Genomic DNA, 20,683 nt, shown 5'->3' with positions numbered 1-20,683 from the left:
GATTAGATCTCCTTTGAAGGTCTGATAGAACTCTGCACTAAACCCATCTGGTCCTGGGCTTTTTTTGGTTGGGAGACTATTAATGACTGCTTCTATTTCTTTGGGGGATATAGGGCTGTTTAGATCATTAACCTGATCTTGATTCAACTTTGGTACCTGGTATCTGTCTAGGAACTTCTCCATTTCATCCAGGTTCTCCAGTTTTGTTGAGTATAGCCTTTGGTAGAAGGATCTGATGGTGTTTTGGATGTCGTCAGGATCTGTTGTTATGTCTCCTTTTTCATTTCTGATTTTGTTAATTAGGATGCTTTCCCTGTGCCCTCTAGTGAGTCTGGCTAAGGGTTTATCTATCTTGTTGATTTTCTCAAAGAACCAGCTCCTTGATTGGTTGATTCTTTGAATAGTTCTTCTTGTTTCCACTTGGTTGATTTCGCCCCTGAGTTTGATTAATTCCTGCCTTCTACTCTTCTTGTGTGAATTTGCTTCCTTTTGTTCTAGTGCTTTTAGGTGTGTTGTCAAGCTGCTAATGTGTGATCTCTATTGTTTCTTTTTGGAGGCACTCAGAGCTATGAGTTTTCCTCTTAGAAATGTTTTCATTGCGTCCCATAAGTTTGGGTATGTTGTGGCTTCATTTTCATTGAACTCTAAAAAGTCCTTAATTTCTTTCTTTATTCCTTCCTTGACCAAGGTATCATTGAGAAGAGTGTTGTTCAGTTTCCACGTGAAGGTTGGCTTTCTATTATTTATTTTGTTATTGAAGATCAGCCTTAGTCCATGGTGATCTGATAGGATGCATGGGACAATTTCAATATTATTGTATCTGTTGAGGCCTGTTTTGTGACCAATTATGTGGTCAATTTTGGAGAAGGTACCATGAGGTGCTGAGAAGAAGGTATATCCTATTGTTTTAGGATAGAATGTTCTGTAGATATCTGCCAGATCCATTTGATTCAAAACTTCTGTTAGTTTCACTGTGTCCCTGTTTAGTTTCTGTTTCCATGATCTGTCCATTGCTGAAAGTGGTGTGTTGAAGTCTCCCACTATTATTGTATGAGGTGCAATGTGTGCTTTGAGATTTACTAAAGTTTCTTTAATGAATGTGGCTGCCTTTGTATTTGGAGCATAGATATTCAGGATTGATAGTTCCTCTTGGAGGATTTTACCTTTGATGAGTATTAAGTACCCCTCCCTGTCTTTTTTGATGACTTTGGTTTGGAAGTCAATCTTATCAGATATTAGAATGGCTATTCCAGCTTGTTTCTTCATACCATTTGCTTGGAAAATTGCTTTCCAGCCTTTCATTCTGAGGTAGTGTGTATCTTTTTCTCTGAGATGAGTTTCCTGTAAGCAGCAAAATGTTGGGTCTTGTTTGTGTAGCCAGTTTGTTAGTCTATGTCTTTTTATCGGGGAGTTGAGTCCATTGATATTAAGAGATATTAAGGAAAAGTAATTGTTGTTTCCTGTTATTTTTGTTGTTAAAGTTGGCATTCTGTTCTTGTGGCTGTCTTCTTTTAGGTTTGTTGAGGGATTACCTTCTTGTTGTTTCTAGGGTGTGGTTCCTGTTATTGTATTGGTTTTTTCCTGTTATTATCCTTTGAAGGGCTGGATTCGTGGAAAAATAATGTGTGAATTTGGTTTTGTCGTGGAATACTTTGGTTTCACCATTTATGTTAATTGAGAGTTTGGCTGGGTATAGTAGCCTGGGCTGGAATTTGTGTTCTTTTAGTGTCTGTATAACATCTGTCCAGGATCTTCTGGCTTTCATAGTCTCTGGTAAAAAATCTGGTGTAATTCTGATAGGCTTGCCTTTATATGTTACTTGGCCTTTTTCTCTTACTGCTTTTAGTATTCTATCTTTATTTAGTGCATTTGTTGTTCTGGTTATTATGTGTCGGGAGGTATTTCTTTTCTGGTCCAGTCTATTTGGAGTTCTGTAGGCTTCTTGTATGTTCACGGGCATCTCTTTCTTTAGATTTGGGAAGTTTTCTTCTATAATTTTGTTGAAGATGTTTGCTGGTCCTTTGAGTTGAAAATCTTCATTCTCATCCACTCCTATTATCCGTAGGTTTGGTCTTCTCATTGTGTCCTGTATTTCTTGGATGTTTTGAGTTAGGATCTTTTTGCATTTTACATTTTCCTTGATTGTTGTGCCGATGTTCTCTATGGAATCTTCTGCACCTGAGATTCTCTCTTCCATCTCTTGTATTCTGTTGCTGATGCTCGTATCTATGGTTCCAGATTTCTTTCCTAGGGTTTCTATCTCCAGTGTTGCCTCATTTTGGGTTTTCTTTATTGTGTCTACTTCCCTTTTTAGGTCTAGTATGGTTTTGTTCATTTCCATCATCTGTTTGGATGTGTTTTCCTGTTTTTCTTTAAGGACTTCTACCTGTTTGATTGTGTTATCCTGTTTTTCTTTAAGGACTTCTACCTGATTGATTGTGTTATCCTGTTTTTCTTTAAGGACTTGTAACTCTTTAGCCATGTTCTCCTGTAATTCTTTAAGTGAGTTATTAAAGTCCTTCTTGATGTCCTCTACCATCATCATGAGATATGCTTTTAGATCCGAGTCTAGCTTTTCAGGTGTGTTGGGGTGCCCTGGACTGGGCGAAGTGGGAGTGCTGGGTTCTGATGATGGTGAGTGGTCTTGGTTTCTGTTAGTAAGATTATTACGTTTACCTTTCGTCATCTGGTAATCTCTGGGGTTAGTTGTTATCATTGTCACTGTTTAATGATTGGAGCAGACTCTGTGTTCCACTCACCCAAAGTCTCAAAATCCTGTGGCGGGTGTCGTGGGTAGCTGGTGGGTGTCAGCTGACCCTGCGCTCTAGCTACCCCGGTGCTGGTCAGACCGGATGAGTCTTGTGGCCCTACTCAGGCCGGATTTCTGCCTCCCCAACCAAAGCAGTCTCAGTTCCCGTGCGATTGGACTGGAGCAGAAGCTGTGTTCCACTCACCAGAAGTCTCAAGATTCTGTGGCGGGGGTCGTGGGTAGCTGGCGGGTGTCAACCCACCCTGTGCTCTAGCTATCCCGGTGCTGGTCAGGCCAGAAGAGGCCTGTGGCCCTACTCAGGCCGGTTTTCTGCTTCCCTAACTAATGCAGTCTCAGGTCCCGCGCGCAATTGGATTGGAGCAGAAGCTGTGTTCCACTCACCAGAAGTCTTAAGATCCTGTGGAGGGTGTTGTGGGTAGCTGGCGAGTGTCAGCCGACCCTGTGCCCTAGCTACCCCGGTGCTGTTCTGACCGGAAGAGGCTTGTGGCCCTACTCAGGCTGGATTTCTGCCTCCCCAACCAAAGCAGTCTCAGGTCCCGTGTGATTGGACTGGAGCAGAAACTGTGTTCTACTCACCAGAAGTCTCAAAATCCTGTGTGTGGGGGGTGTCGTGGGTAGCTGGCGGGTGTCAGCCGACCCTGCGCCCTAGCTACTCCGGTGCTGTTCTGACCGGAAGAGGCTTGTCGAGAAACATTTTTTACATAAAATTTGGTATATATAAAAATTAGGTCCTGTGAACTTCTGTCAAAGCTGCCAGCAAAAGCCTTATAGGATGATAAGGAAAATGCAATGAAGGCCAGAGAGGTGGCTCAATGGATAAAGTATTTATTCTTCATGCATGATGGCTGAAGTTCAGATCTCCAGGGCCAGTGTAAATGCCAGGCAAGTGTGGCAGACTGCTTGTAAGCCCAGCACCTGGGAAGAGACAGAGGTTCTTAGGTTAAGTTAGTTAGCTAGACTCTCCTGAATCAGCAAGCTCTGAGGTCCCATTGCCTCAGCAAATATGATGAATGTCATTGAGGAAGACACTGGGCATCAACTTTAGACTTAGACATGTGCTCTAGTTTGCCTTCTGTCACTGTGCGGGAACAACACACAACACAAAAATGGAGAGAGAGAGAGAGAGAGAGAGAGAGAGAGAGAGAGAGAGAGAGAGAGAGAGAGAGAGAGATTGATTTAAAGGAAAGAGTCCTCAGCTGTCATGTTCATATTAGTTTGACATTAGGGTAGAAGACAACAGTCCTTATGGACCCAAAGGACCCAGTGCTCAGTCTGCAAACTTACAATAGCAAAGACTCTACCTTGTTAGATTTACTCATTCCATTTTGGAAGATTCAGTTAGTATATCACTTAGTATTTCCTTTGTATTTCTTAGACATCACCACCTAAAATTATCTATTTGTATACTGAATGGATGTCACCTTCCAAGGTCCCCACTAGAATGTAAAGGCTGTGAAAATGGGAGACATTTATATCCCTGTCATTAGTGGTATCATGCCTAAACATACTAACCATGCCACCAAAAACTGGCATTCGAATTCTATTTTTGCCTCATTGGGTGAGTGACCTTGATAAATTTCTTAAAACGTTCTTCATGAAAACGGTAGCATCTGTGGAATGAGAACATGCCCTCTGCACATCTCACCATGATAAACAGAGTTTGTATATACATGTGCCTGGAAGAGGGCTACACACGTACCTATATGATTGTAACATGTTAATGCTGAGATTATCTCAGTATACTTACAAAGATTTCCTATTTTCATCATAAAAAAAAACATGGATTTTAGCATGGTAGGCAAGGCTCCCATTATGTAGTCTCCAACTGTCCCTTGCCATCTCCCCAAGTCCCACAGACAACCTCACTAAGTCTCACAAGTGTAGCAGTGAGTCCTTCCATCTATGGCCTTTGGTCCATATGTTGTATGCTTATGATACACCTCCTTCTACCCCATTTCCTGCCTAGGAAAGAGCCACTTGGACTTCATGGTAAATTCAAACATTGCTCTCTCTGCAACAGTTCCTGTCCACCTCCAAGGCATATACCGGGCCTTCTGAAGTGATTCCTGAAACAGTTTATTGCACACATTTGTTTTCACTTCTGTCTTCTCTACTGGACTATGAGCTCCCTGTGGACAGGGCTGTATCTCCTTCATCACCCACTGACAGAGAAAGCCCATAGTAAACAATTGTTGTCATCATCATCGTCATCATCATCAAACTCCCCTAACAGCGGGGTCCTTTATAAGACAAAGGGAGACACAATTTTCAGAGCAAACCTCTGTATGGGGTGGGAGTAGGGGAAGCTGGATTAAAGTCACTGTTTTTTTTCTCCCACAAGAAGGGAACTGGGAAATCTATAAGCTGTCTTTTGAGGCTATAGTTCATGCTTCCCCTTCCTCAACAATAAGAGCTCAGGGCTATGTATCGGCTATAAATTTTCTCCCCTAATTGTGATGTCAGAAGTGTGCTTCCGTTGGGCATCATGGAGAGAGGCTTAAGTTTTCCATCAAGAGCCAGCAATCCCCTCTATCTGAATCAGTGTAAGCTGGAGCTGCCCTTCATGTTTCCCCACAAACCATATACTTGACCTTACTGATCCCCTCTCTCTGGAGGCAATCCGGGGAGCTGGAATCACTAATTGATGTTTGTAAAGTCTTTGAAATTCTCAGGTGACAGATGTAATCAAAGGCCAATTTATTATGATAATTGTTATTAGTACAGCTTCTCATTAGTTTTGGATGTTAACTGCAAGGCCAGCAGGTGTTTTAAGACAGCACAGGGGAGCAAGCTTGGCAATGTCTTCTAGGAGAAAGAGAAAAAAGAAGTATGACGTGGGGGACGTGGGGGACATGGGGGATGTGGGGCAACTTTATGGGATGCCTTGTGACTTCACTCCAGTAATGTTTCTCTACAAAGCCACTTTAAAGAACCTAGACGCAGAGTGAAGAGAGCCCTAACCACACAGGACATCCTGAAGCTTTGTAAGGGCCTTTGTCGAATCAAGATCTCAGCCTTTTGATTCTGGAATATGTGGCTTCTCAGACTCGGATCTTGCTCACGGGAAATAAAGATGCAGAGACAAAGTTTGGAGCTAAGACAAAAGGATGGACTATCCAGAAACTACCCCACCCGGGAATCCATCCCGTAATCAGCCACCAAACCCAGACACTATTGTATATGCCAGAAAGATTTTGCTGAAGGGGCCCTGTTATAGCTGTCTCATAATGAGGCTATGCCAGTGCCTGGCAAATACAGAAGTGGATGCTCACAGTCATCTATAAGGTGGAACACAGGGCCCCAATGGAGAAGCTAGAGAAAGCACCCAAGGAGTTGAAGGGGTCTGCAACCCTATAGGTGGAACAACAATATGAACTAACCAGTACCCCCAGAGCTCGTATCTCTAGCTGCATATATAGCAGAAGATGGCCTAGTTGGCCATCACTGGGAAGAGAGGCCCCTTGGTCTTGCAAACTTTATATGCCCCAGTACAAGGGAATGCCAGGGCCAAAAAGCAGGAGTGGGTGGGTAGGGGAGCAGGGTGGGGGGAGGGTATAGGGAAATTTTGGGATAGCATTTGAAATTTATATAAAGAAAATATCTAATAAAATAATACTAAAAATAAAAGATACAGCATCACGTTGTACTGGCTGTGGTTCGAGGATGGTTTTGAGGTAAGAAATCATGATGGTGGGAATTTTAAAAAGTAGAAATTTGTTAAAGTTGTCCAGTTGAGACATAAGGATATCTGAGATTTAATGGTGGCATGGGAGCTGAGAAAACGTGGATTACAGAGAAGTTTAAAGCAAAGCACATTGGTAATGATTAGACAAGGAATGGGTTCTGAAATGCCTTGGGCAGCATGAACTTCACTGAGCAAAGAAAAAGTGAGGGTGAAATTTTATGATGATAGAACAGCAGACCACATTTATCACATACACACACATACACACATATTTATATATGTATATATATGTGTGTGTATATTATATATATATACATATATATATTAATATATATTAAGTGAACAGAGCAGTAAACTGACTCCTAATGGCATGCTGCTATACACAGAGGTCAGTACATCATTCAAGCGTCATCAGAGAAGCTTCACCTTGCAGTAGAATATAGTAAACACAGGTTCCACAACTGGGCAACATACAGAAATCAAGGGATTTAGGAGTTCTCAGGACAAGACAGGTGCATTTATCATACTCCTCTCCTCTAGAGTCAAGGATTTATATGGAAGAAGTGTAAAAGAACAAGAGGTGGTGGGCAACTTTAACAAAATAGTGTTTTCTAGACACAGCAGAGCAGATGTACATATGGACTTGCAGAGACTGTGACAGCATGCATAAGACCTCCACAAGTTCTTGCCAGACAAACTCACAGCACAGAGGATATTAAATGAAAACAAAGTCCTACCCCTAGCCAATAAGCTATACCTGCTGGGAGGGGAAATCAATTTTCTTCAAAGGAGTGATCATATTCTGGGGCAGAGTCCATGCTCAGGAGTAAGTGGCCACAAAATGGACTCCATGGATTATGGCTCTCTCTCTCTCTCTCTCTCTCTCTCTCTCTCTCTCTCTCTCTCTCTCTCCCCTCCCCTCCCCTCCCCTCCCCTCCCCTCCCCTCCCCTCCCCTTCCCTTCCTTTCCCTTCCCTTTCCTTCTCTTCCTTTCCCTTCCCATTCTCATCCCCTCCCCCTTCCCCTCTCCCTCTCTTAGAAAGAACTTAAATTTGGGTGAAAAGGGAATGGCAAGATCTAGGAGGATTGGGGAAAGGAAATAAAATGAATAAAAACTTATTATATGCAATTCTCCAAGAATAAACACAAACACAAAAACCCCCTCTTATCTGTTGTTAACTTCTTACAGGTTTGCTTCATTTCAATCTTTTTACTCTGTTACCTAATAAATTAAATTTTGAGTTTGCAAAGGTGAAAGCCATGTTATAAAATGTTCAGTCTCTAGAAGGGACTGCAAAAGATTTGTCCCCAGGCCCCATTATTCTCTAAACACAGTAAACCATCTTTCATTTGCAATCTCCCATCTTCTTTCCTATTCTTGAATCTGATGTCCCCAGGATATGTTTGTACATCCTGGGCCCTGCTTGGTTTTGTTTATTCTTCCTGAATACTCTCATCATGTCCACAATCTATTCAAATTTGATTGGTGAGTTTTAAAACTGAAATGTCCCACAGATTTTTTGTATGGTTTTGTGTTAGAGCACCTCTCCCTTCTGTCTCTCACATGACATCTATGTCAGCCAAATAATGATGCCTGGCAGTAAGTCATGCATGCCAGGGTGCCAACAGTATTCTTCATGGATGCTGTTTAAGATCTACAAACACTCTCTTTGAGCTGATACCAGGAACGACAATAGTTTCTATACAAGACAACCAGAGTGTATATGTCATTTCCTAAGGTCACATAGCCAGTTGCAGGCCATCTATGCAAGCCCATGCTCAGAATATTCATCAAAAATTCTGAAAAGAGACAAACCTAGAAATCCATTAATCTTATTTAATAGCATTAATTAGTAGAATGAATGCCATTTTATAGAGCAAGAAACAGAATCTTTGAGTGCAAATGGCTCCATTAAATTCTAATACTGTAACCTCAGACTTTGTAGAATTGATATAGAAAAAAACTAATTGAGTGTTTGAGAAAAAAAAAAGGAAGGAAAAAGCAAGCAAGCAAGCAAAAAAAAAAAAAAAGTCTTATGATGCCATCCAGTGTCTCTTCCTCCAGGTCTTTATGTAGGTATATATGTAAAAATCCCCCTTAATATATTTTATGAAAAGCATGCATGCTTGCTTCTATCATATAAGAAGAACTGTGTGAGCTCACCACAGAAGGCTCATTGCCCCGGCTTCCCATGAACTTAAGCGGTAAAGACGATTCATTAACTCCTTACACTAGACTTAGGGCTCAATGATTTTCTTTCTTCTGTTATAAGATTCTTAATATAACTTAAAGTTTCTAAGATTGTGAATATATATATGCCCATTTATATATGTGTGTATGCATATATACAGGGAGGGGCAAGACTTGGGAGGAGTTGGAAAGAGGAAAAAAATGATAAAAATTTACTGTACACAATTCTCAAAGAATAAACACAAACATGAATAATACCACTTATCGGTTGTTTTGAACAATTAAGTAAAATATCTAATTATTTATTTTCAATTTTTTTAAATTTTGTGTATCTTGGGAATTGTATTCAGTTTATCAGACTTGGTGACAGGCACCATTAGCCACTGAACTATTTTGCTAGCCTTAAAATGTTAATTTTATATGGACATATGCTGAATCCACACAACCACACATATACTGAATATAGTTTCAAATTGTATCTGTATCTTGATTTGAAAGATCCTTGAGCATTCGCAAAGAATTATTACTATTGATTACCTCCTTCATAAACCCCAATGAGTCAAGGAGAGTACATCTCATTCCAGTTGACACATGAGAAGATCCAGCTTTGCCATTTAAATTCTCACTTATATAGATAACAAATGATACAACCAAGTTCTTAAAGGCAGGAATTCATTTTTTTCCAAGCCCAAAGCTTTTTTTCTACTATTGCATTAATTAAAGGGACAGCTAGGCCAGGTTTCCCAATTCTCCTCCTTTGTAGAACCCAATGGAAGTATAGACCTTACCTCATGGAAGCTTTGACTGCAATTTCCTTAAGACAGATTGGATGATGGGTCTGAGCACTGAAGCCCGGAGGCACAGCTGACAAGATTATCAGCTGTCAACATTTGGGTAACCTTCATCTCCTCCTCCAAATGAATTTAAAGTATATTTGCATGGGAAAGAAAAAGCTCGTACTCCCTCAGGCCTCATGATAATAAAATCTGTAGGAACTGTAAGTGAATATGAAAATAAATTAGCAACCTGGGAGAACTCATCTTGGTATTTGTACAAGGTGACACTCAGGGAATTTTCTTCTTACCTGAGGAGAGATGTTGGAGCCCCCAGAAGGGCACTAACAGAAGTTGAGAGCTCTTAAGAGCATGTGATAAAGCTCAAAGGACAGAAAGGAGCCTTGGAGGTAGAAATGCCTGAGAAGGTAGGGGGAGTCCCAGTAAACAGAATCTATTCAGATCTAGAAGAAAGCTTTGGCAGGCAAACTGGGAAGCACAGACTCTGGAAACAGACGTGTGCCAGAGAGGGCCCTGTATCAGACTGATGATTTTCAGTGTTCTGCTATCAACCTATATTCCAAATGGTTGGTGCCTGTTTAACTTCCAAAGGGCTGCCACAGAGTTGAACTTGGGTCTTGCTCATGCCACGGCCCATCTCTGATTTTCTATATGAAATTTTGATAATTAACAACTAAGGATCCGAATATGAGGCATAAAACTAACAGACAATAAAATAAACTGTTTACTGAGTTTGATATCAGGATGGAAACTATGAATAAAGAATGAGAAGATAAAATAAGACTGAAACCTGGAACAGGCCATGTGTTAGTCCAGAGAAACACCTGGATGCAAACAAGAGTCCAGGGGTTATTTAGAGTTAAGAAGGGATGCTTCTAGGTAGAGGCTCCCAGACAGACTGGGATACACTAGAGGAAGATGTTCTACCTACCTGGGCTCCTGCCTCAGGAAAGAAGAAACAACGAAAGGGAAAAGAATAAACATGACACCTATGATGCTACATGATGGCTTAAATGTACCTTGTATCATTTCCTCTCCACCAACGTATCGAAATGTAGATCACCTATCATACAACATATCTCTAGATAGTTAAAAAGAGCCATAATTCAAAGCCAAATCTGCCTAATGTTCAAAACTCAGTGCCTTCTACCCCACCAAGGCTCAGAAAACACAAGGACATGCAAACATTCTTTTCACATTGCTTGGGTAGAACTACATACAGTCTCTCAATTCATTTGGAGGCATACATTTTCCCTCTAACCCAGCCCTACATCAGTGATCCCTGCTATTTTAACGTGCTTATATCACAAACACGGTGATCCATTCAACATAGCACCTGCCTTCCCACTGTTCTCAAGAGGCAATTGAGTTCAAGAGCTGGAAGAGAGAAAAGAGAGAGAGAGAGAACATCCACTCTCCTGCCTCCTGCTTTTCTTACTTAGCTCAGCAGCATTCTGTAGAGATGTCATTCAGGTTAAATGTACCCCCCCCCCATGGTAGAAAGGAAAAGGCAAGGAAAGAGTTTTCTCTTTAAGTAAACAACAAGCATACCAGCATCACCCAACCCAACATGGCTTCTAATAGATATTTGCATGAATTTGTCACATTTGTTTTGCATCCAACCCTTAATTATGGTCCTTTCAACTTCACAATCATGGATAATGGTGGTGGGGATGCAGAGAATCATAGATTCAGCAGCACTCATTCTGAGAACAGTGGGGGAAAACAATGTAAAGTGGTACCCACCTGCTGTTTATCACGGAGAAAGCTATACTGGGTGTTCTTAGGAGGGGCTGAAGGAAATCAAGGCTGTCCAGGTTTGTGGAGCTTGGGAAAGGAGACATCTGGGTAGAAAGTCTAACTACCAGAGTGGGAGCAAATTCCTTTAGGGTTCATCTGCCCATGACTAAATGGCTTAGAACCCCAACTTTCACTTTAGAGCAAATGGAAATTCAGACTCTAGTGACATAACGTTACATGGCTTTTATTATCAAGATATTTTTATGTATCCAATGAAATAAATATTAAGGATGAATTAATAATTCAACTCATAAATGTGTTGAAACTGAGACTCACATACATAAAGGAGTAATTCATACTATATCAATTAATCCAATAATTAAATGACTTTGAGTGTCTACTCTAGGTTTAAGATTAAACATAGTCTGGGAAATACAGCACAAAAATTCCAAACAACATCCCAAAACATGAGAACAAATGAATCAAAGAGAAACAGCAGCAGTAATAGCCACAAAATCTGAGACAGGGTTCCTCACGCTGAGTGCTTTAAGTAAAATGGGAAAAAGCATGCAGTATACAAAAATATATGTAATTTTTAAATATCTGGTGTTATAAAAGAAAATAAGATGCTAACCAGGTATTATTAGTACAGGCTTCTAGGTGCATTCAGAACAATTCCTAGAAGACAGGACATTGAAAACAAAGCCTAATATCTAGAAGTATTTAGTTCAACAGTCAGTAAAAGAGAGAAAGGGTATTGTGTCAAGACTTTAAAGGGCAAAACCATCTTGAAATATTTGATAAGTTCTTAGGAGACATTCAAGATAGAAGTAGTTAAAAGTGATTGAGACTGTATTGGTTGGGAAAGCCTCTTTTTAAGAAGTTGTTGAAAGAAAGTCTAACATTATAAAACAAAAATGTGTGATAAAAGAGACATAGGGATCAGAGGAGCTGTATGTGACACACTAAGGAAAGTGGGTGGCTGGCCAAGTGGGTAGTGGGTACTACACATTACCTCCTCTGAAAGTTTGATAGAAAAAGATTGGTTTTTCTCAAGGCAATCAAAGTGACTAGGAGCTGAGAAGTAGGAGGAAATAACTGGCTGTTATGTAAGAAAAAAGTTCTAATCATTTTACCTGCCCCATAAGGAATCCACTAACTTTCACTCCATAGAATTGCAGTAATCCTGGGGATACCCTGCTGAGAATGTTTCATTAGATATTTCTTTCCTCTCTTCTTCTTTTGGTCTAGATTATATGACACTTGAAATTCTATCCAACTCTAAAATGCCATTATAGAGCTATATTCCAAACATATGGTTACAATATGGACTGACTTCTAACTGTAGGCACTGACTCCTCTCCAGCACCAAGGACAGCGCTTCACCTACTGGGCTGCTTTGCTGTCTGCAAGAACACCAAAGGGCAAACACAAGATCAATAATTAGGCGAAAATTTCAACTTAAGTACCAGTAGATAACTCAAACTACATACAAACACCTGGAGAGGCTCTAAAAATCTTGTTGTGAATGTAAAGTTCAAATTTTCTATGGCATTCATGGGGTTGGGAAAACACACTACTCATAATCACTATAAAGCTTTCAAACTGTCTCTACCTTCATGCTATAGAGTCAGCACTTAATAAGTCCACACGACTACAACAATACTTCATCATTTCCCTTATTTACTTTGGTTTCTTCCCCACCAGAATGCAAGTATTATGCAGACAAAAAGTTCTGTCTGCTCACTGTAGTTTTCCAGATTTTTTTTTTTTTGCCTTTGTGACAGATAGTGTGTGTTTGATAGCTGTTCTTTTAATTGATCAACTGTATCTAATGTTTTTAATGGATTAATTAAAGTCACACAGCCACCAGGATTTTGTATGCAGGCAGTCTGATTTTAAAGACTGAATTTACCCGCTAAGTGGATAAGCCGATCTAATATTCACAAAAAAAAAAAAAAGAAGATTCCTGGATTCTAAATTTTCTCAGCTTGTCCTGAATAAAGCTTGCTAATAGGATTGGGGGCAGGGAATGATATTGACTGGTAGTTTTCAATCTGGTCCATACCCATTTTCTTTCACATGAATATCTATCCCTCTCTCTCAATTTGCTTTAGTCTCAATGGGCTGTGAAGCATCTTTGGCATTAAACTTTGCAATGATGCAATTCACTGGATTCTATTTTCCATTTTGCCAAAGCCGTTGTCTCATTTTATGACTGAATAACACTATTTTATCTTTGCACCACCAAGCCTAATGTTTTCTTCTTCCATTCAAGTTGCTGATTTTTATGTTTCTCTGTAATATCCTTTGTTTTCCCTGTGTTTCTTTGTATATTGTTAATATTTTATTTTCTGTTATTAGATGGCTACACATGTGTTTAGGAAGTATACTTCAAAGATTCCCAGTGTCTAGAGTAAAATGATGGTTACTTATTTGCTCTTGTCTTGCAGGAGAAAATTAGGAATTTGGGTTTACAAACTTCAGTCTCCAGTTCATTCCTAGTTTCTTGCTGACATGAGAGTGAATTTTGGACCCAGGTCACAATTGTTAATTTTTACATTGTGTGCCTCCTCTTTAAGTAATTGTTTTTTACATTAACTTTCTGTTTTGTAAAGTGGTTTTGGAATGATTACTTAGCATTAATGCAATGTCTAATTAGTTTCCTGCTCATTGTGTGTCTTTTATTCTATTCTTCTCTAGTCTTGGTTTCTTTGTTTTGATTCATTGCTCATTCAATTGTTCTTTGAATGATTTATGGGAATCAGGGCATGGAGATGGTGCTGTGTAGCAAGGAGCATCCTTCCTGATGTATCTCCTCAAGAATAGTGAATATTGTAGGTTGGAGCATGTGGCTGATCATTCTCCAGAGCCCTCCTGGCCGCCATGATACATAGAATAGGGTAGGTGCCAGACAGAGATTAGAGTAGGAATAGCTGCTCTGATCCTATGACCTTTGTGCTCATTTCTTTTTCCAGTACAACTTAATACTAAAGACAGTAATTTTAAGTGATGTGTACCCTTCTCTTTGCCAGAAAAACTCATTCTGAGTGCCCACATCTAACTGCTTTTCCTTTCTCTGTTTTTGTGAGAACAATTGCACCCTCAGACAACCCTGCATAAGCATGTACCCAATACTCTTCATGCTGTTTATCTTTGCTGGAAATCATAATTCCACAATGGTAGAACAGATGATGTGGGGTGGAAGGTACAGGCAGTTCATGGCTTTGTTCCTCTTGGAGCTGCCTCAAAGGCAAATGCAGCTTGAACACCTGACTTGCTTTTCCTGTGTGTCAAAACCCTGTATCTTCCAGAGAAGGGGTTCTGCTATAATCTTTGGGAAGAAAATCATCCATTGGATTGGATGTTCCATATCACCTGACATTCCTTTCAAATCCTATAATTCTTGGGTTAGAAAAACACCTGGGATAATTAGTCTCCAGTAGTCTTGATGTGTAGCTAGCTCCCCGAGTAGTATCTGTGTGGGGATGTGGAAACTTAAGACTGGGGCATAGGCTCTCATCCTCATTAGCAGACTGGAAATATAACCATATCCATCCCTATGTGCTGAGAGTAGAGAGAACCACATCTTATCAGAGAGCTGTGCTAAAGCCCTGCACAGGCCAGCATGGGATTTAGAGATCTGAAAGCAAGAAGGGCCCCCAGATGCTTTGGTCCATGTTTATGTCTTCATGCTCAATACATCAGAGTGCTTTGCACAGAGTGGAGACCAGATGGACAGGTGGAAGGCAGTCTGGCAGCCTCTCTTTGTAGCTTTATACTCTCAGTGAGAAGTGTTGCTTGAACAAGTAATAAATGCAGAACTGAAATATCAAAGAGGAACTTAAATGGGCATGTAGACACTCTAAATGTTAATTAGTTCCACCGTCCAGGGTTTTTTCCCAGGCAGTGATGGGCACTGACAGACTGAACTGTTCTATACACATGCCACCGATCTTGCTTTGGTCTCAGTGCTTGTTTGCTTTGAGCATGTAGCTTCTGTAGGGACACTGCATGATACAGCATGCTTCAGGCTTCCTCACAGATCTATACTCTCTTGAAGGGCTCCTACTAACCACAATATAAACCACAGGAATGTGGACACGATAGTGGTCATTATATGCTTGATGAATAAATTATGGAAGCTGGAATATGTTAAATGAAGGCCCCCTGAAAAGGAAAATTGTAACTTATATGAAGTATTATCAGATAAGATGATCCAATGGGTGTCACTTAAGAGAGTGTAAGTGGATCGTGGTAAGGATTGCATGCAATAGAAACTAATACCTTAAAGGGTATTGTGTTGGTTCTATAAACCCCTAAAAAGTATAATTGAAGAACACTGGGAAGAAGCTACCACCAAAGAAATATTAAATAATTACATTGCAAAGTGTCCTTAGAGTATCAATCCCCATATTGCTACCCCTTGCATCAGCAAAGTAAGTTCTCTGTCATTAAAGGCATTCAAAAATAAACTCTGAAAAACTTTGACTTAATGTGGTAATAGTAACCAAAGAATATTGTATTAGGGTGGGTGAGCACGAATGGGAAGGTGATGGATGGCCTTTGTGAATTTTTCCAGCCTTGTGAATGTGTGATGCTGATGGATACAACTATAAACCAAGGAAATAGCGGAGTATTTGACATAAACAGTTTCTTTGGTTTTTTTCTAAGATTAAAAAAAATAAGTTTTTGAATGTGATTCAGGGCTGTGATAAGGGGAACAATTCATATGGTGAGCTAAAATATCTCCCTTGTATCCGGGCACTGATAGGCATCAGAACTACAGACACAGGAATTACAATGCAGGCCATGTGATTTTTCTCAAGTGTTTCTCAAGTGATTTTTCTCAAGTGATTTTTCCATACTCTAATACAAAGTTACAAAAATTCTCCATAGAAGTCATATAAATAAGAGCTTTTAGGCCTCATGACATATAGCTTCTATATTATAACTCCCCAACTTTATTCTTAAACATCAAAGCAGCCAGCAGTCATATACAAACCAAGAGGAATAGTGGCTGTAAAATAAAACCAAATGAAAGCTAAAAATTGAACAAAATAATAAAAAGAAAGCAAACACAAACAAACCTTATTTCCAAACCTCAAAAATCCTGAGAGCTGGATTTGGCTCATGGATCTCAGTTTATAAAACTCTGCTGTAAAAGATTTGCACTTGAGAAGTGAAAAGTCCAAGCAATGACCTACTTACTCCATTTGCTTTACTGAGGGCCTGGAAGTAGATGCTGTAGCTCTTCAATGGGGAGAGAGGAGGGTTCCAGTAGCCATTGTAGGTCTTGTTGTCTCCTACTGTAAATGGCTGGGTGACAGGCAGGTTGGAGGGCTTCAGCTCAGCAGCAAAGTAGTGTAGAGAATCGAGGTTGGAGGCGTTCCGGTAGCTCACAGGTACTGAGAAACACTCAATGATGTCAGCTGCTCTCCGAGACTTCTGGAGTCGCTCCTCCTTGACAACCAGCTGGTAAACACTGGACAAAAAAGCAGAGAGGCAGATGAATCACTCTGCGTACAGATAGGCTCATTATCATTCATTGTATGTATATAACTCCGCTGGAAGGAGACACTGGTATCACTTGTGTCTGAAAAAAAAATCCTTATTCTCTTTCCAGACTTTTAAACCCATTCATTACTTTGTAGAAACCTATTTTTCTACAGACCTATTTTCAGGGCTGTGATAAGGGGAACAATTCATAAGGTGAACTAAAATGTCTTCCTCCGGCATCCAGGCACTGATAGGCATTAGAACTCTAGACAGGGAAAATCCCAATGCCAGTTCACACAAGACACATCCAAACTCAGCCCCAAATCTATATAAACCTGATGCCCCTTACAGATGGGATGTCCCTTATAACTTTTATGAAGAATAGGACCACCATCTGACTGATGCCTGGATCCTGAGTCTGGCTCATTTTCAGGTTTCACCTACTTAGATCTCACTCTGCCACAACCAACAAGCTCTGTGGCCCCAGACTCAGCAGTGTTCGGCCTGCCACAGTTTCCTTCTTGCCATTGCTAATGCTCATGGCAGGCACTTTCCCATCTAAACTCATCTGCTTTCTTTGCTCCTAGTTCATCTAATCATTCTATCTATCCATTTTGCTTCCAATCATATAACACCATCTCTTAACACCATCTCTCTTCAGGCACTTTTAGAGTTTTTCTTTTGTCTGAATTACACGATATAGACTGCTGAGACCTTTTGTGCTTGGATTTCAGCTTGCCTTTTGGTGATCATGTCATAATGATCACTAATTCCAACAGCTCCAGACACCTAGCTATTTTATAAATGTCCTTATGGCTGACTCTCCATCATCAGCTTGTCCTGCTTCTACTTGAAACACCCACTAATGCTAACCACCTCTGCCTATAACAGACTTCCAATAATACCTATGCCTTTCTTATATTTAATCCATGAAGCCTGTATAGATCTGTCCAGAATAAATTATTCCCAATACATTCATCACTGACTAGTTGATTTCGCAAAAGGGTAAGATGGGACACATGCCTGGCTCGATTGTATCCTTAACAGAAGTGAGATTGTGGTGTAGTTATCTCTGAATCACTTTACCCCTCCCCCATCACACACATACAGTGCCCAGGAGCATGCCTGACTCTAAGCAAGTGATCAATGCATATTTGTTGAAATGAATAAAAGTGGATTGAATTAAAGTTGAAAGCAAGCATGAAGCCAAATCTGGATGGGTTCAGAATCTTTAATCAGAGTAAACAGTGATTCCCAGGAGTGCCTGCCAAGTAATCTCATATCATCCCCTTCAACTAAGCATATGAAGAAGTGCCAGCGTGTGCACAGAGATGACAGCCTTTATTGAATATCAACCATATGCCAAGTGTATGATTTCCTTTGTGAAAGTTACTCAAAAGTTTGTGAATTGGATAAAAAGTCCGTATCCCTTGAAATGCTCTGTCCTTCTCTTGAACATTATCTGGAAGGATTCAATTGCACTCTGAGATGCATGATCGAAGACAGAAGTCCAAGAGCCCAAAGAGTGTAAAAAGTATGTTAATTAGTGAGGCAATTGCAATGTTGGGTCCATTTTTTAATCATAACATGCCATAAACTTGATGAAAGCTGAGTAGCATAGGCCTCAGCCCTCTGGTTAGCTTATCCATCCAAGGACACTGGATTACAAAGCATGATAAGATCTAGAGGCCAGGATGATTAGTACTAAGGTGAACAGAGGCTGCAAAGGAACTCCTCCCAAAAGCTTTCTCTCAAGAACATGTAGCATCATTGATGAGGCAAATATCCCTTGATTTTCTCAGAACACAGGAATGATCATTTGTGTGAATAAAAAGGGAATGCATATGGGTGCATGCTATCCTTGGATGGACAAGAAGCTTTGGTGGACATGTGCATGTCTTATGTGCACCTTTGAAGGAGAATCCGGAGTGCACATGAATGATACAGGGGTGGATGTGGCCAGTGTTACAGGAAGCATGGCTGCAGCTGAGCATCACGATATCCAAATGAGAGCCTGGAGCCCCTGAATGTTTCACGAAGCAAGTGATGCCCAGAGCTGATGAGATGACTCAGGGGGATAAGGACACTTGCTACTATGCCTGCTGACTTGAGCTCTGGAACTCATGTGAATATGGAAGGAGAAAATTGACTCCATCGAGCTGTCCTTTGAAACCCCATCACATAGCATGCATACCCATATTAATGGATAATTAATAAAAATAAAGTAACACAAAAACAACTGTGGGTGAGTATTTGGGCAAGTAACATCTGAGCATGCATAGTGGGACAAGAGTGCCACATGACTGTGTGTATGAGAGCCTTTATGTCCATAAAGACAGCTGAAGGCAGTTGATGCATGAATGATGATTCAAACTCCTCATCTCTGGAGTCTTTCTTGAATGAAAAACCCTCATGTTTACCAGGTAAACTTAGTCATTTTCAAACAGCACAAAAACCTACGACCTGAACCTAGAAAATGTGAACAGTAGAGCGGTGAATGCAAAACATCATCAAGACCCACATTGCTCTTCCTGTAACAACAGCTTTAAGTAAAGCTTTGCATCTGTTAAGAGTGCTAATGACAGCTTGATTAATGGAGGGTCCTTTAGTCAAGGGGCTCTGACCATTAAGGGAAGAAGAACAGGAAGTTTACCGTCTCCCAGGTTCCCTTCTGAGCCTAGCAATAGAATCTAACAATACTGTATACTGGATTTAGGTAACATGCCTTCTATTCAATCTTCCTATCCTGATCTGTATCCAACTAACTCACTCCTATAGGACGTGAAAAGAGCTGTGGGTCCCTGTTCTCTAAGATCCATTCTGTTCTTCATCTTCTCTGTTTCTATCAATGTCCATAAGATAAAACCATTGACTTGGCCATTCTTCTCTCTCTCTCTCTTTTTTTTTTAAAACAATGTCCACAAGATAATATCTTTGTCTTGGTTTCTTAACCAATCTTTTTATCCTACATTGAATCCTTTCATCATCCTTGGTTATTCACTTGAGACCCCCAAACCTTTGGAGATCTTCAGGAGATAGACCTTCCTCTTAGAATCACTTTCTATTATCCTTTACCATCCTGTGATGGTTTGGATCAAGATTAGTCCAGGGCTGGCTTCATGTACTGCCCATAATTGCCCCAAGAGTGTAGCTGTGATGAACTAAGAAAACAGGTCATTGCTGAGTTTTGGATATTCCGTTGATCAAGGCTGTTGGAAGAAAGTACAGCATCTACACAGGCTTAGCCTCATCATCCCTCATCTGGCTGTTAGGTTTGGTTGAGTTGACAAAGCTGATCTGTGATAATCAGGTTGAAGGGATGAGGATAAACCTGAGAGGTTCACTGATCTGTGAGTGGCAATTCAGCAAAAGCAGCTCACACCCCCTTCACAGTTCAGTTCCTTTAAAAAAAAAAATGCTCTTTTCCCATAAACCAATGTAAAGCACAAAGGGACACCTGAGCATTTTTTTTTAAAACATTGGTGGCCTAAACTGCTTAGTTTGTATCCCAGCTCATATGAAATCACAAAGAGGGAGGGAATGAGGGCATTTTGGAAGTTAAGCTATGTAGTCAACATATGGTACACATATGAATGGGATTACTGCATTGGAGCAAATTCAGCAGTTCCCACAGGCCCACCACATCTGCAGCTTATCTATTCAGACATAAACTGCAAGTGTCACCAGAAACCCATAAGCCTTTCTGTTAGATGAATCTGTCTGCCTGTGCATCCAGCATCCTCTCAACAAAAAGTGCAGAAAGGGCATCATGGTGACCCCATAGAGAAGGGAAGTAGTGGAGGAGAGGAACGGGAGGATGGTGAGGGCTTCCCTTTCCTATAGTAACGGTTCTCACTGTTCTCCTAAAAATACATCTGTCAATAGCACAGTGCTTTAACTTCTCTGGTAATGATAAACATATACCTAAATGAAAATGATCTACCTCAAAGTTCTATCTCCAACCTTGGAGAAGAAGTGGTTGCGATGAACTATGCAGGGCTGTTG

General features: G+C 40.5%; 1 protein-coding gene across 12 annotated transcripts in view; it reads right to left on the bottom strand.

Annotated features, from left to right (window-relative positions):
• Ptprt (protein tyrosine phosphatase receptor type T) overlaps nucleotides 1-20,683 on the bottom strand; it is a 1,119,809-nt gene that overhangs the window by 227,689 nt on the left and 871,437 nt on the right. For all 12 annotated transcript variants that reach the window (XM_029473981.2, XM_029473985.2, XM_029473982.2 and 9 more), the window contains exon 12: nucleotides 16,391-16,664. In XM_029473981.2, the coding sequence (XP_029329841.1) occupies nucleotides 16,391-16,664 (274 nt within the window). The remainder of the gene's footprint in view (nucleotides 1-16,390; nucleotides 16,665-20,683) is intronic.

The sequence above is a fragment of the Mus caroli genome, unplaced genomic scaffold (genome assembly GCF_978045245.1).
Source record: "Mus caroli unplaced genomic scaffold, Mus_caroli_1 scaffold_2, whole genome shotgun sequence".
NCBI lineage: Eukaryota > Metazoa > Chordata > Mammalia > Rodentia > Muridae > Mus > Mus caroli.
This window is presented reverse-complemented; position numbering and strand designations above follow the sequence as displayed.